Source organism: Leucoraja erinacea, chromosome 28 (assembly GCF_028641065.1).
Source record: "Leucoraja erinacea ecotype New England chromosome 28, Leri_hhj_1, whole genome shotgun sequence".
Lineage (NCBI taxonomy): Eukaryota > Metazoa > Chordata > Chondrichthyes > Rajiformes > Rajidae > Leucoraja > Leucoraja erinaceus.
Window position 1 is genome coordinate 25,929,223 of NC_073404.1, and position 16,167 is coordinate 25,945,389.

Consider the following 16,167-nt stretch of genomic DNA (forward strand, 5'->3'; position numbering starts at 1 on the left):
TGCGTCTGTTTGTATGTATATCTATGCTATATGTTTAATGTTTGATGAAATGTTGGAACCTGTACCAAGCTGTACTGATAACAAATTCCACCAGCCTGGCTGTGTGGTCATTAAAATACAATACAATACAATATATAGAAAACTAACCTTTCCCTTTTTTTGTTGAAAAGCATCCATTAACGCTGGCTGGACTTGGTAAATTAATTGGGCCATATTTTTCTAACAGTCCATATCGTTCCAGAAAATGCTGGCATGGGACCCTAGATTAATAAAATAGTATTAGACAATATTTCCAGCAACAAAAACACATGTCATACACCTGTTAGTTTTGAATCCAAGCTAAATGAAATGTAAACTTTCCCAAGTAAATCACCTAAAACATTTTATTCAGAATTTCCAACATGATATGTATTTTTTAAGCAAACAATTGGCACAATTGGCTATTCATAACCTTAGGAGCAACAAATTTATAATTATTACAGATAATGTTCCAGTATATTTTAGGTATGAGCAAAAAGCTGAATTAAGATAAAAGATTCCTTACATATCACAATTATATAGCCAAATTTTAAAAAGCGCAGATTGATAACGGACTAACATACCTAATGGGGAACCCAGCTGCACTTATGTTAACTGTTTCAACTAAACCACAGGCTTCCAGCTGGGTGAAAATCTGAAATCAAAACCAAATTTATGAATATTTTTCATTTCAAAATAAGAGGAAGTAACATAAATATTTGATGTGAATTTCCATCTATTTACAACATGGATAAACAAAATGTTAAACTCAGATATTGTTTAGTTTAGTTTAGAGATACAGTGCGGATACAGGCCCTTTGGCCCACCGAGTCCGCACCGACCAGCAATCCCCGCACATTAACACTGTCCTACACACACTAGGGACAGTTTACACATACACCAAACCATTTAACCTACATACCTGTACTTCTTTGGAGTGTTGGAGGAAACCAAACATCTCAGAGAAAACCCACGCAGGTCACGGGGAGAACCTACAAAAACCGTAAAGAGAGCACCCATAGTCGGGATCGAACCCGGGTCTCCGGTGCTACAAGCGCCATAAGGCAGCAACTCTACTGTTGAGCCACCGTGACAATGTTGCGCAATACTGCCTAAACCTAAATACCACCAAAGTAAACCCGTAGAAATTTTAAATCTAAAAAAGTTCAAATTTATATTTTATTTTTACATTCATAGAAAATGAGTTATCTATCCTTTAAAGGAAGATGTGGCAAAATACTAAAAAGGTGACAATTTTCATACGATTCATTCAAACAACTGAAAGTTTTATAATGTCTTCAGCAATAAATGCAACTTTTCTTATTCTACTACTGTACCTCCTGTGACGTGAAAAGATGAGGCTTGCAATCCATATTTGGCTTTATGCATCTGATGTAGTGAGGTGTAGTGCTGTTCAAAATACGCATGAGGCTCTCTAGTGAACCCTGCAGGAGTAAATGGTGAAAAGCATTGGATAACACCAGGGGCTCATCTTCTATGACAGGTACCACAATCAAGTGTTAATGCAAACTGACCTTAAATTTAGAGACCACAGTAACAGCTTTGTTCTGCACTTTAGTGTCATTGTGTGCTTTCTCTTCGATGGGAAATAGCTCCATCAGTAGGACATCCCGGGATGTCTGCAACAACTGCATCAGCTCTGGTGGCACAGGATCCTGAAGCAAGAGGAATATTAAGTAGACCGATATCTGAATGATAGTCACGGCAAGGCTACCTGCAAAGCTCTTAACAAGAAGTAATTTTATTAACATAGAATTAATACCAATGGTCAAATTTTCGAAGCGGTTCTATCCTGCCTATTTATATACCGCTACCCAACAGGCCACACTTTTTTGAGAATGGTACAAAAAATGTCTACATTTTTTAAAATACTGGATTAATTTAAAAAATATTGATCTAAAATACTGAGTAATTTATATTAGCAGAACAGAATCAGAGAAATGTTTAAAAATTAACACAAATTCACAAGGTTAAGCTAGCGGCACCAAGGAATCAAATTATCTTCCAATTTATCAAGGATATTATTGCAACTCATAGTTGGTACATAATTTACAAAGACGTTCTAATGTCCTATCGTAGATTAGATACAATGCAACACAATCATGATGTGCTTATTTTCAATGCGAGTGCATTCTTCACTCCCTTCCTTCAAACCACAATTTTCTTCCATACCAGGTTGTAGTGTTGGATCCAGATACCTTCTACTGATTTTTTACCCCATATCTGATAATAACTAATCCATCCCTTGGTTCATAGGACTCATTGGCTCCCCAATCTAAGAATATAAAAAATAGAAGTGGGAATAGAGAATTCAGCCCCAGGTGTTTGCACTATAATTTATAAACTCATCCCCGATACTCTGCTTCAGTGTCATTTCTCTGCACCAATTCCATTTCCAATGGTTCTTCGAACATTTAAAAATCTATTGATCAGTCTTAAATGTACACAAAAAATAGTGAACAAGATGATAAAATAGTGCATCAGGGGAAGTAAACAAGGAAGTTTGCATGGGATACACCTATCCAACCCTGTAAATGAAAGCAACTGAGACTGTAGATGGTGGACTCTTGAACCAAGAAAGTACATAATTAGAATCAGCGGATCAAGGACCATTCAAGGAGGTAAAGGTGCAAGTTGACATTTTGGGTCGAAACCCTGCATCAGGGCCGAGAAGGAAAGCTAGCCAGAATGCAGCAGTACAAGGGACACAGACTGGTAGGCGGTAGATGGAACCAAATGGGGTGAAGATGATGGGCAGATGGAACGAGGTGGTGAATAGAGTGGGGAACGCTAGGTAATCGATGAAACACTAAATTTTCAATTTCAGGTAAGCCACAAGCCGTGCACACTCCCAAGCACACTCACCTAATCACCTAGTTCTATTCTCTCTTTGTTCACATTTTCCATCTCATCTCCTCTCCTTCCTGGTCTCATCTGCCCATCATCCCTTCCCCATCTGGTTCCACCTGTAGCTAGCCTCTGTATAAAAATGGCCTTTAATAAAATCTGACAATGTGCACTTTAACCACATGTGATTTTTTTCTATTACAAATATCAAATTGTGGAGAACAGAGGCAAATATATAAATGATGGGTCTTTGTCCCAAACATTATGGAGGGCACTGTACAGACTAGCTATTTTCCAGTCAGGAAAAGTACATCAATGCAAATAAATATTACATAATTAGACACAACTTAAGTTGGAAATCTGCTGATTTAGGACTCCACTAAGGAACTTTAGCACATAATATACATCATTACTGCAGAGGATCCTGCATTGTCAGAAGAATCATGACCCATTTAATGTTTATTGAACCAATGCCACAAGAATACTGGGTTTTCTTACCTTGTTTTTCTCCACCATTCCTTTAATCTGGTAGTTGACCTTTCCTGCATAATGAGCAACAATGAAGTTCGGAACCTTACTGAACACATCCCAGCTGATACAATGGTTCTTAGCCAAAGCTGTCTGTAGGCGGGTTTTAAATAGGTTTTCATCTGAATTTCGGTTAAGGCGGCTCTCCTACAGTGAAAGCAAATGCAAGTGAAACAAAAAAATAAATCACAGGACATTCATTATCCACAGTCAAAACTGCATAGACAAATAATTCACAATGGGGAGGAGGTGAAATAATATTCAAGGAAAATTAAGTGAAAATCAATTTCATTGTTAAGAAATGGCATAACAGTGTTGTTTTACAAAATCATGTCTTTAAATAACTTCCCATCATGAGTTTGTTTTATAGCTCCCAGTGAAAGTAAAACTATGTCCACGTCGACCAGTGGGCATGTATCTGTATTAATCCAATATTCCAGCACTTGGCCCATGGCCTTCAATGCCCAGGTGATTCAAGTGCTCACTTGGACTTGTCTTAAATACTGCATCCACCACCTTCTCCAACAGTGCATTCCAGGTATTCACCACTCTGGGTGAAAGAGGTCCCCTTGAAATCTTTCCCTCGTTACCCAATATATCCTAAATATGATACTAGTTATGCTAAACAGTTCATTATTCTGCTGCATGCACAATTTATTGATGTTAAATATACCTTGGACCATGGCATGATGTCACTTAGGTTGGGAGATCTAAATTTGAAAGAGAATTACAGTCCAGGAAAGGTAGGTAATGTTAGTTCTGTTAATTTTTCCACCAGTCTGTTATGTTCCCTAGAAATGCTTAAAAGCATTAAAGCAAAACCATTAATTCCCCAGAAATGCTTAAAAGCTAAACTGATAGCACATAATTTTATCAGGCCAAGGTATTTTTTAATGATTAAATGCAGTGAGAACATAAAGAATGAACAAAACTATAGAAGCTAACAGCAAACAGTTTCTAATCAATTTCCACATCAAGACTTTCCAGAAAACGTTACTACTAGTGGATTACTTTAAAGAAAAGTTAGCCGCTTTGAGCATACAATGAATCACACAATTAATAAATCTGTTTTATTGTTTAAGAGATTGAATGGAAAGTAGAAACAGTTCCCAAATGGGTTAATTCAGGTGAATACTGCAGTAACTCAGCGGGACAGGCAGCATCTCTGGAGATAAGGAATGGGTAACGTTTCAGGTCGAGACCCTTCTTCAGACCCATATCAGCCAGAATAGATAATAGACAATAGGTGTAGAAGTAGGTCATTCTGCCCTTCGAGCTAGCAATCCCCAATCAGTACCCCTTTCCTGCCTTCTCCCCATATCCCAACTCTGCTATTTTAAGAGCCCTATCTAGCTCTCTCTTGAAAGTATCCAGAGAACCGGCCTCCACCCCCAATAGGGTCTTGACCTGAAACGTCACCCATTCCTTCTCTCTAGAGATGCTGCCTGTCCTGCTGAGTTACTCGAGCATTTTGTGTCTACCTCCGATTTAACCCAGCATCTACAGTTCCTTCCTACAAAAAATGCAGGTGAATAGACAGATTCGAGTGCAAGAGTTGAAAGATATGCAAATCAGATTGAGAAAAATCCCAAGGGAAACATGAACACTGACATTTGATTGAACCGATGGGCCGGTATAAAATTCTATACATAAACATTAACCACAACAACCTTCAAATCTGCTGCCTAATTAATATCACCATGCCTCGTTCATTCATCTGAAAAGGGAGATCGACCTCAATCTCAAAAAATCCCAAATATTGATTTTCTTTCTGCGGCATGCATATCTTAAATACACTGATATTAAATATAGTTTAGCCCTTGACATAAATAAAGTCCATCAAATTAGCAGAACAGTAAAGACAATTACAATCCAGGAAAGACAGATAATGCTAGTTCTGTTCACTTTTTCCACCAGTCTGTGTGCCGGCCATTAATTCCCATGAAATGCTTACAAACTAAACTGATACCCGTATATATACCCTTGACAATGCCACAGTCCCATACTTTTGTATTGATGTGTTATTTTATATTATGTGTACATTCGTAAAGTGACAATCAACTCTATGACCTACTGATTCAGATGAAAGTGCTACCAGTTCATGAGTTCTAGGAGCAGAAGGAGGCCATTCAGCCCATCAAGTCTACTCCACTATTCAATCATGGCAGACCTTTCCCTCTGAACCCCATTCTCCCGCCTTCTCCCCATAACCCCCAACAACCTTACTAATCAATAATCTGCCAATCTCCACCTTAAAAATATCCACTGACTTGGCCTCCACAGCTGTCTGTGGCAATGAATTCTGCAGATTCACCATTCCTCCTCATCTCCTTTCTAAAGATACGTCCTTTTATTCTGAGGCTATGGCCTCTGGTCCTAGACACTCCCACTGGTGGAAACATCCTCTACACATAAATATGGGAAATCTGGAAGTAATTACTGGATGATATTAGACTTTTATTTTAAATGAGGGAATATTGTAGGAATGAATGGTTGAAGCAGATGAGAAATTTCAGTTATTAGGTACAGGAAAAGAAAGTTAAGATATCAGTGAAGATTTGAAGGCTGATAATTCACTAACATTTGTCCTAAAAAAAACCTCTTGCCACTCTATTCCCTTTCCCTGACAAGAGGCAAACCACAAACAAAATCTTTATTTTAAACAACAAATTTCCTAGGGAGAAATAAATAGCTGAAATCACTATGACCATTTAATCTAGATAGTCAAGGAGTCATACAGCGCGGAAACAGCTCCTTCAACCCAAGTTGTTCATGCCGATCAAGATGCCCTTTCTACAATAGTACCACCTGCCCATATGGGCCATATCCGTCCAACCCGTTTCCATCCATCTACCCGTCCAAAAGTTCTTTAAATGTTGACACAAGGAACTGCAGATGCTGCTTTACAAAAATAGATAGAAAGTGCTAGAGTAACACAGCAGCCATCATCATGTTCTCCAGAGATGCTGCCTGACCCACTGAGTTACCGTACCTCAGCACTTTGTGTCTTTCAAATGTTGTTATAGTACCTGCCCCAGCTCATTCTGACACCTCATTCCATATACCCAACACTATATGTGTGGAAATGTTACCCCTTAGGTTGCTATTACATTTCCTCTCTCTCACCTTAAACCCATGTCCTCTGGCTCTTAATTCCCCTACTCTTGGAAAAAAAGACTTTGTGCATTCGCCCTCTCTATTCCCCTTGTGATTTTATACGCCTCTATAAGATCACCCGTCAACCTCCTGTGCTCCAAGGAATAAAGTCCTAACTTGCCCAACCTCTCGCTGTATCTTAGGCCCTTGCCCTGAGTCCAGGCAACATCCTGGTGAATCTTCTCTACACTCTCAATGACATCCTTCCCTCAGCAAGCAGGATGACCCAAAACTGAACACAATACTCTAAATGCAGCCCCATCAATGTGTTGTACAACTGTAACATAATATTCCAATTCCTACGCTCAATACCTTGACTGATGAAGGCCAATGTTCTGAAGGCCTTCTTGACCACCTTATTTATCTGTGACACCACTTTCAGGGTATCTATACTGCTCGATCCCTCTGCTCTACAACACTCCCCAGGGCCCTATAATTTACCGTGAAGGGACTGCCCTGGTTTGACTTCCTAAAATGCAATATCTCGTTCTTATCTGCACAAAGCTCCATTAACCATTCCTCATTCCACTTGCCCAGCTGATCAAGATTCTGTTGTGATTTTAGATAACCACCTTCACTATCTATGTTACCACCACTTTAGTGTCATCTGCAAACTTACTAATCATGCTGTATTTTTGCATCCAAATTGTCGATATAAACCACAAACAGCAATGGGCCCAGCACCGACCCCCGAGGCATACTACTAGTCTCGGGACTCCAATCTAAAAAGAACAACCTCCCATCAGCACACCCTGCTTATTTCCATGAAACAAATTCTCTATCCAGGCAGCTAGCTCTCCCTGGATCCAATGTGATCCAACCTTTCAGAGCAACCTACCATGCAGGCCTGTAATTCAGATTTGGCATATGCTTACAAAGAACATGTGAAGAAATAACCAACCTCATTTAAAAGGGAAAAGATGCTGGTGGGGTTCCCCTCAATCAGATCCAAACACCTCTGGTTATCTTGGTAACTGATGAAAGACCACTCTAGACCCTCTGAGGTATATTCCTCCTGAAGAATAGAACAGCAAAGAGGGAAATGAGGGAAGCAAGTGGTTAGAGTACAATAAATCTTCCAGACACACAAGCACCACATTCTGCTTGTAGAAATGTAATTATTTGCCCGTTACTGGCAGTGTAGCAAATTGAAATTAATTTAATCTACTCTTGGAAAGGATCAATCAGAGGTAGATAGCAAGGATTTGTTAGTGGCAGCCTCACTACCTCCTGGTGCTCCTAATGCATGGAATTAATGAAGTTGCATCTACTTGTAATGGATATCAATGCCCAAATATTAAACAAGTAGAATTGATCAATGCATCTGGATATAGATTGATCAAATACACATTTATATCTTTCTAAAATTCTGTTGAAATTATATATCTCAGCATGGTGCCCTAAAATGCATTATTTTCTTCCGTAGGTTTCAATATCTCTGGGCATTTGAGAAATTGGGAAGGAAAAATAAGATGGCTCTCACAGTATTTTATCATTCTGCCTTAGCTGTATTAATAATGATAACTATTTTAATTCAACGTATCTTTTAAGATTCTCAGGTCTTTAATTTCCCGAAAACTAATATATCAGAGCACGTGAAATAACTGTACTATGCTTTTGAAAGGTTACATTGGAATAAAGACTTGAAATACCTGCTGTGCCTTGAGATAGTGTCGAACAAAGTGCTGCTGGAGCTTCTCATTTGCATAGTTAATACAAAGCTGCTCCAGGTTATTTTGTGGAAATGACTCAAATCCATATACATCCAGTAGACCTGCACAAGCAAGTGGTGGAATATAACTGCTTTGCTCCAATAAAAACCATACTTCCAACATTTCATGACTTAATTTCAAAATTTAAGTGGTCGCTATCACGTTATCATTTTTTAATGTTTTACAAACACTTGTCCTATGTCTATAGGATGTGTATTATTAAGGCTTAAATTAATAAAATAAAAGCAAGAAATCCCACATTGCACAATGTAACATACAATGATTAATCATCACTTTCGGTTTTATGACAGTAAGTCACATTACAGCCATGGCTTTGGAACTATTTTTAGAAGATCACCCGAATGGCAAACAATAATTTGAAGTTCTGAAGGGTTTTGATTCACTTTTCTTCTCAGATTGGGCATTGATTCAGTCTTGATGTAATGCTCACTGGGAAGCAAAATTAAATTCATTTAATCTACTCTTGGAAAGGATCGATCAGGGAAAGGCAACAAGGATTTGTTAGTGTTCAAGAAAGAACTGCAGATGCTGGAAGATCGAAGGTACACAAAATTGCTGGAGAAACTCAGCGGGTGCAGCAGCATCTATGGAGCGAAGGAAATAGGCGACGTTTCGGGCCAAAACCCTTCTTCAGACTCGGCGACGTTTCGGGCCGAAACCCTTCTTCAGGATTTGTTAGTGGCAGATCCTGTCTGGTTCATCCAATTGTTGGTTTTGAAGAGTTAACTAAATATAGTGATGAGGTGCAGTTGATCATGGTTACATGAACCACAGTAAGGATTTGGCAAGGTCACACATAGAAAATGATCCAAAAGGTTGGCAAGTTGGCAAAATGGGCTTGGTAAAAGGAGGAAGACACGAAATGCTAAAGTAACTCAGCGGGTCAGGCAGCATCTCTGAAGAAAATAAATAGGTGACGATTCGGATCAGGACCCTTCCAAAAGGAGTAATGGTTGATGTGGAGGATCCTGGATCATTGCCAAAGCTCATGCTGCTTGTTACATACACTAACAACTTGCATGTGAATGTAGGAGGGATGATTAATACATTTTGTTGATTACATGAAAATTGGTGTTGAAATCAACAGGAAAATATTGATCTGCTCGGAAGTTGTGATAAGTGTGAGATGATGCATTCTGTGGCAGGGGAATGGGAAATCAAATAAAGGTAGAGCATATCCCATGAATGGCACAGCCCTAAGGAACAGATTCCTTGGTGTAAAGCCCCACTATGCCTGAAGATGGCAGCGCAAATACATGGTGAAGAAGACTTTTGAGATGGTTGCCTTCACTAGTTGTGGTTTATAAAACGTTGGTTAAGCCACAGCTAGAATATATTGTGTGCAGGTGTAGTCACCACATAATAGGAAACATGTGATTATGAGACTCACCAGGATGCTGCCTGGGATGGAACATTTCAATTAGGAGGTGAGGCTAAATTGGTTGGGTTTGTCTTCCTTGGAGCCAACGTGGCTGAGGATGGGAAACTAAATTCTGAGAGCCGTGGATAAACAGGTAAGACACTATTCTCCCTGGCAGGATGCGTCTTAGACCAGAGGGCAAGAATTTAATGTGCAGAGCAAGAGATTTAGAGGAATACAGTCTGGAACACACGAGAAAATGGTGAAGGCAAGCAATCCCACAATATTTAAGAACCATTTGACAAGTTCTCAAATCATCATGGCGTATTAGACAATGGACCAACCAGTAAATAGGATTAGGATAGCCAAGTATTTAATGGTCAACTTAAGGGTAAAAGAGCCTTAACATTTCTAGAATATATTGATGCATGGCTGAATTTTCCATTCAGAAGATCATAATCCCACAATATTAGATTTCTTATTTCTATTTTATAATTAGAACACCAAATCATTTGATTGTCTTCACACTTTACAACAAAAATTGCTTGTAGAAAGTAGTAGGTAACTATTCCAAATTAAAATTTTACCAAAAATTGCTTGTAGAAAGTAGTAGGTAACTATTCCAAATTAAAATTTTATAAAATGTACCTATAAAATTGGTCCATCCGAAAGAATGCGAGCAAATAGAGCCATTTATAACTTTTACCAGCCAGTCAAACAGTCTGTAAAAAAAATAAAAGTTATCGCAAACACAAAACATTTAATCAAACAATAAATTTTCATAAAGATAGACACAAAAAGCTGGAGTAACTCAGCGGGACAGGCAGCATCTCTGGAGAGAAGGAATGGATGACATTTTGGGTCGAGACCCTTCTTATAAGCATGATTCATTTGGTAGCTTCAAATTTATACTGACAGATCTTCCAACTCAGGTGTTACAAAATTCAGAGTTATTGAAAAAAAAGTTTTGCTGACATGCCAGCTATTAAATTGACCAAAACCATTAGGATCAATTATCTGGACATTTACTTGAAAGTTCCCAATTTACCAAATTGTGACCATAGTCCAAGATGTCATAATTTGGAGGTAAGGCTATCATTATAAAGATTTTACCACCTAAATAAGCAATTTATTTGTCCTGCCTTTATTGGCATCACATTCTCAAAATAATTCAAATCACTTCAGCTCCAATTTGTAATCTACATGCATTTGAGACTCCAGTACAAGATCAGAAAATCAGAAAATGGAATAACGATTAATTAGTAAATGAATACTCAGTTGATTGACAAAGAAGTGCAAATTGCCTGATTTAGTAACAATGATTTTGACCATTAATACACTAAGTCAACAGTGCACCCATAATAAAAACATAGGTAAGTCATGTGCAAGTTTCAGATCTTTTCCAATAAAGGGCCTGTCCCACTTTCACGACTTAATCCAAAACATCTGCCGAGTTTAAAGGACCTAAAAAAAAATCAAGATCGAGGTAATCTACGAACTCCTACGACCTTCTACGACTATGTTTACGAACTCCTACAAGTATGTCTACGAATTCCCACGACTATTTCGATGCCCTCCTTACAAGTAAAAAGTTGCAATTTCTTTCATCCCGAACATTTTTTTTACTCGTGGACATTTTTTATCGGGCTGGAAAAAACATCCCGACTTACCTGATGCCACGAGTACCTACGGCTAGCATAACGAGCCACTACGATATATCTACGAACTCCTACGGACTTGTTACGGACACTCTGCGAGTTTGAATCAAGGGGAAAACTCGGGAGAATTCGTGAATTATCTTGTGAAAGTGGGACAGGCCCTTAATGGTTACACTTGCTATCTTCAGTTTGGTAAAACTACCATGTTCAACTAAATTAACTAATGCGCTTCAATTTCATAACTTTTCAGATAAATATTATGACACCTACTTTGCATAGATAACTTTTGCCACACAGTCTCTTCTTGTCTCACATTCCATTTTAGAGCATGGTTTTTTAAAGATCTGATGCTGTTTGCCTGCTTTTATAGTCCGAATTCTTATCTGTTCCAAAAGGTCCTCCTCAGAAATTTTCAGTAGATTTGCAGTGGTTGCAAGAAAGCCTGGAGAAATCATGCATTCCTATTAATAATAACAGCAAAAATGGCAAGACAGGAATTGATGCAGGATCATTCCCTGTACCAGAAGGTACACTAACTGTAAAACAAGCCAAATAGTATACACAATTTTGAACCGAATCATGTTCACAAATTTAATTATAAAACCAATGATCCGATAACTACCAGAAAAGTATTAAACCAGAACTTTCTCAGAACTCTAATAATTTTGTTTTAATGGAAATAATCAATTATACAATTCTTACTTTTAGCTTCTGCTTTGAGATCACAAGGATAAGACTCATCCATTGGAGAGCTGAACTGCACATTGCCGAGATGCAGAAGGCCAACGAGAATCTATTCGAAAAAACAAATATTAAGAAACCATAAATATGGGGAAAACGCAAACAAATTGAATTAAAATTAATATACTGGTTTACGATAGGACTTCCAAAAACCTGCTTTAATTATTACAAGTATTATTATTTTTTATAAAGCATTGTGACAGTAATGTGCAGTGATTCACGACATGAGCACAAAAATAATCTGGACGACTACTGTGATGGAGTACTAAATAGCTCCATATTGCCAGAGATGCTGACTGCAGATCACACCTTAAATTGTGACTCTCGGGACTTCTGTGCTACCGGGCGGGCGGGCACGCTCGCACGCGCGCGCGCACACACACACACAAGATATATATTTTTAAAAAGGATATTAGACAGTAAAATAATATGTTTTAGAGCAAGCCTGACATGACTCAGTGGAGCACTGGAACCAATTCCCAGCGATTGAAAAAGAGCATGGTAACCAGGTCATCAGATGAGCCAGGTACAGAACCACTGGTATTTCAGAGTAGTCGGAAAATTAATTATTAGAGTTGTAGTGCATTAACTATTAAAAGGAACTACTCGCCATCTTTCATTTTTTAAAAAAGGAGTGATATGCTCATTAAAAATATCTGGATACCAAAATATTTGAACCAACTTTCCTATCACTTTATAGGATTCGAGTTGTTGTCAAATAAAGAGGGAAAAATCACACATTTCTGAGCCTTTGGCAGCTTTCATCACTAATTTCACACATGGGGCCAAAAGCTTTCCTGTAAAAGCTACAGAGAATTAAGTTATTCAATGTCAATAATCCGACAAATAAAATTTCACTTAATGTAAAGTACTAAATTACAATGCTCACTTACCGTGAACACTTGATGTTGGGTGGCATGATCAATACCCAAATGTAGCATTGCATTTTTGGTTTCATCAAACTGGTCCTCTGCAGAACAAGTACAAAATTATCTGACTGATAGTTTGATGGCTACCCAAAACACCAACATAAACCATTTCCATTTTATTCTTATTTTCTTATTGCTCATTTCGATCCCTTTCTCAGTAGATCATTTTGTCATTTGACTGACCAAATATTCTTTAGAACTGTGCGCTATAGGTTACCAGACACAATTAATGTGTGTGCAGGATAGACAAATACAAAGCGACAATAAACTGGAGAAAATATCAACCTTCAAAAAGTCTGAAGTGTTGCAATAATAGTTTAAAAATCAATTAAATATACTCTTGACTCTACTCTTGACCAAATGTTGGATACACAAGCAAGGGGATTCCAAAATCTCTTTCACTGTAAAAGAATAGTTTCAATGAATGTATCCAATGGAAAATATTTTACTCAGATGGAAAGCAACAGTCAAAAATAGGAAGACACCAAGTTCAATTCTTGGCCTGTGCCAATGAGGTAGAGCAGCTTTGTAAGTACAACTGTCCTCAAAAATCAAGGTTTGTGCAAGAGATAAAGAACTGCATCTGGCTATTCACGACTGGTTTGCTCCAATGCCATCTTTAAATTTGCTGACGACAGCACCAATACTCCATGGAACTCGTACAAGTGTATGGTGAAAAGTGTACTGACTGGTTGCTTCGCTGCCTGTTTCGGTAACGCAAACGCCCAAGAACGAAGGAATACTGCAAAATGTGGTGGACATTGCCCATTGTCCATCACAAGTACTAAGCAGACACAAGGAATTGCAGATGATAGTTTACTAATAAAAAGACACAAAGTGCTGGACTAAAATGGTGGCTATGGCAGGATTTCTGGAAGACATGTATAGCAATTTTTCAGAACAATAGACAATAGGTGCAGGAGTAGGCCACTCGGCCCTTCGAGCCAGCACCACCATTCAATGTGATCATGGCTGATCATCCTCTACCTGCAATGTGTTTGATATAAATTTGCAAATTCTTGAAATGTGTATTGCCCCCCCCGGAAATTAAAATTATCCCTATTCATATTTATATACAAGAATTAAGCTTTAGTATATGACGGGCTTGACTAGGTTAAACACAGGTTATCTTGCGTGTTTCAATAATACAATATAAGTATTCTACAATTTAATGCACAAAATGCAGCATCGTCCAATATCACAGAAGAATTGCTAATGAATTAATGTCTGCAAGAACTGTACTTAAAAATTAATGTGGATTCCTGTATTGTTCGAGTTTTAAAACTTCTAACCTTCTAAAGTATTCTCAGCATTTGGTAACCAGAAGAATTCTGCTGCTTCATGAAGACCCCACTCCGATTTCTGTTCCTCAGTCGCTCCTTTCACTATCTGAAGAAACATTACATTAATAAATTCTAGTTTTCAGCCCATCACCATATCAGTAGCATAACACAGACAAGTTATGCAAGAGAGGGGTCAAGTACTGTGTAGGGAGGAACTGCAGATGCTGGTTTACACCGAAGATAGGACAAAACACTGGAGTAACTCAGCGGGTCAGGCAGCATCTTAAAGAGAACGAGAATTGGCGATATTTTGGGACCACAACTCTTCTTTCAATTATCTTGCTACCTCTGTTATCGTTTCTCATTTATGCCCATTTCTCTCTAAGATTTTGCTGTCAGAAGCTTATCAAACCTCAGTTCTAGATCTAACAGCTGGAATGAAAAGTGGGGTGTCGAAAGCCAACAATTTAAAAAGAAAATTTGCTAACCAGAAATAAATAAATTAATAGAAATATTCCACGTGTGGAAAAAGCAATCTAACTACCATATTATATACCCAGAATCTATGGTACATTGATAAAATGAATTTACCCGTTTGCTCTGCAGAATCTGCTAAATGCTGTCATCACCTTGTTTCATCTTCATTTATGTCCCAACATATGCCATATCCTAATATAAATCCCAATTGAACAAATGGTATTTATTTTCCATTTATAAAACGAGGTACGACATAATTTAGATCCATAAAACCTAATTAATTAATCTATTATTTAGTTATTGTTACATGTGCCAAGGTATAGTGAAAAGTATCCTATCCAGTCAGATCGAAGATATTTACATACGTAGATACAATCAGTTCAAAGTCAAGTACAATAAAGAGCAAAGTGGAAGACAGAGTGTATAATATAGCTCATATTTTTCTATTTTCCCCAGTTTGAATTCTAACACATCAGAAAGCCATATTACATGCAAGTCTACAGACATACCTGATAAAAAATGTGAAAATTTCTTTCAGAAGGAGCTTGATAGGCAACTCGTGTTTTCTCCAACAGGTAAGTTTGCACAGAAGCTCCCTGCAGCTGCTGGCATCTGGAAAATAAAGCAACATATTTTGTAGCAAGGGGCTGTAGAAAAGATCAAGTCTGAACTTTCTTAGTGGAGCAATCACAGATTTTCCCAGGCAACCACTCCTACAGAAAAGCTTTGAGGAACACATTTAGCAATCCTTTATTTTCATCCCACCCCCAACCCCTTACCGCCTCACACACAAAGACCTAATTTCAAATTGCATACACATTTGGTAAGCTGGTAAAGTAGGCAGCCTAAATAATTACAGGCCCATAGCTTTAGCCAGCATATTGTCAAAAGTCTTAGAAAGAGTTCTGCTGGATAGAATAAATGAGTTTGTTAACTCCACAGATAACCAGTTTTGCTTTAAAGCTAAACATGGCACTGACTTATGCATATATGCCCTAAAGGAGATTGTAAACAAATATAGAGGCAAAAACTCTTCAATCCTTTTGTGCTTTATTGATGCTTCCAAAGCCTTTGACCGTGTTAATCACAGAAAGCTGTTTGGTAAAATGAGTCAAAGAGGGGTGCCTGAATACATTATTAGAATTCTGGCCTACTGGTATGCCCACCAGACTATGCAAATAAAATGGGGCAATAGGGTCTCAGCCCCATTTGGGGTTAGCAATGGTGTTAGACAAGGGGGAATTTTGTCCCCAGTCCTTTTTAATCTATATATTGATGATCTGTCTCATCCAATTTAAAACATTACATAGATTATATTATTCAAAAACTAAATTAAATAAAATCTTCCCTAATGTTTCACCAATCTGTGATAAATGCCTGTGTCAAGAAGCTACCATAGCGCACTCTTTTGTTTTT

The 16,167-nt window shown here is 38.0% G+C and overlaps 1 protein-coding gene across 2 annotated transcripts in view; it reads right to left on the reverse strand.

Annotated features, from left to right (window-relative positions):
• LOC129710812 (unconventional myosin-XIX) overlaps positions 1–16,167 on the reverse strand; it is a 47,799-nt gene that overhangs the window by 13,920 nt on the left and 17,712 nt on the right. For both annotated transcript variants that reach the window (XM_055658063.1, XM_055658064.1), the window contains exons 7-19: positions 15,261–15,363; positions 14,284–14,380; positions 12,956–13,032; positions 12,024–12,114; positions 11,592–11,763; positions 10,312–10,385; positions 8,223–8,344; positions 7,472–7,585; positions 3,385–3,561; positions 1,554–1,694; positions 1,356–1,463; positions 603–673; positions 148–260 (exon numbers count right to left, since the gene is read on the reverse strand). In XM_055658063.1, coding sequence (XP_055514038.1) covers positions 148–260; positions 603–673; positions 1,356–1,463; positions 1,554–1,694; positions 3,385–3,561; positions 7,472–7,585; positions 8,223–8,344; positions 10,312–10,385; positions 11,592–11,763; positions 12,024–12,114; positions 12,956–13,032; positions 14,284–14,380; positions 15,261–15,363 — 1,460 coding nt within the window. The remainder of the gene's footprint in view (positions 1–147; positions 261–602; positions 674–1,355; positions 1,464–1,553; positions 1,695–3,384; positions 3,562–7,471; positions 7,586–8,222; positions 8,345–10,311; positions 10,386–11,591; positions 11,764–12,023; positions 12,115–12,955; positions 13,033–14,283; positions 14,381–15,260; positions 15,364–16,167) is intronic.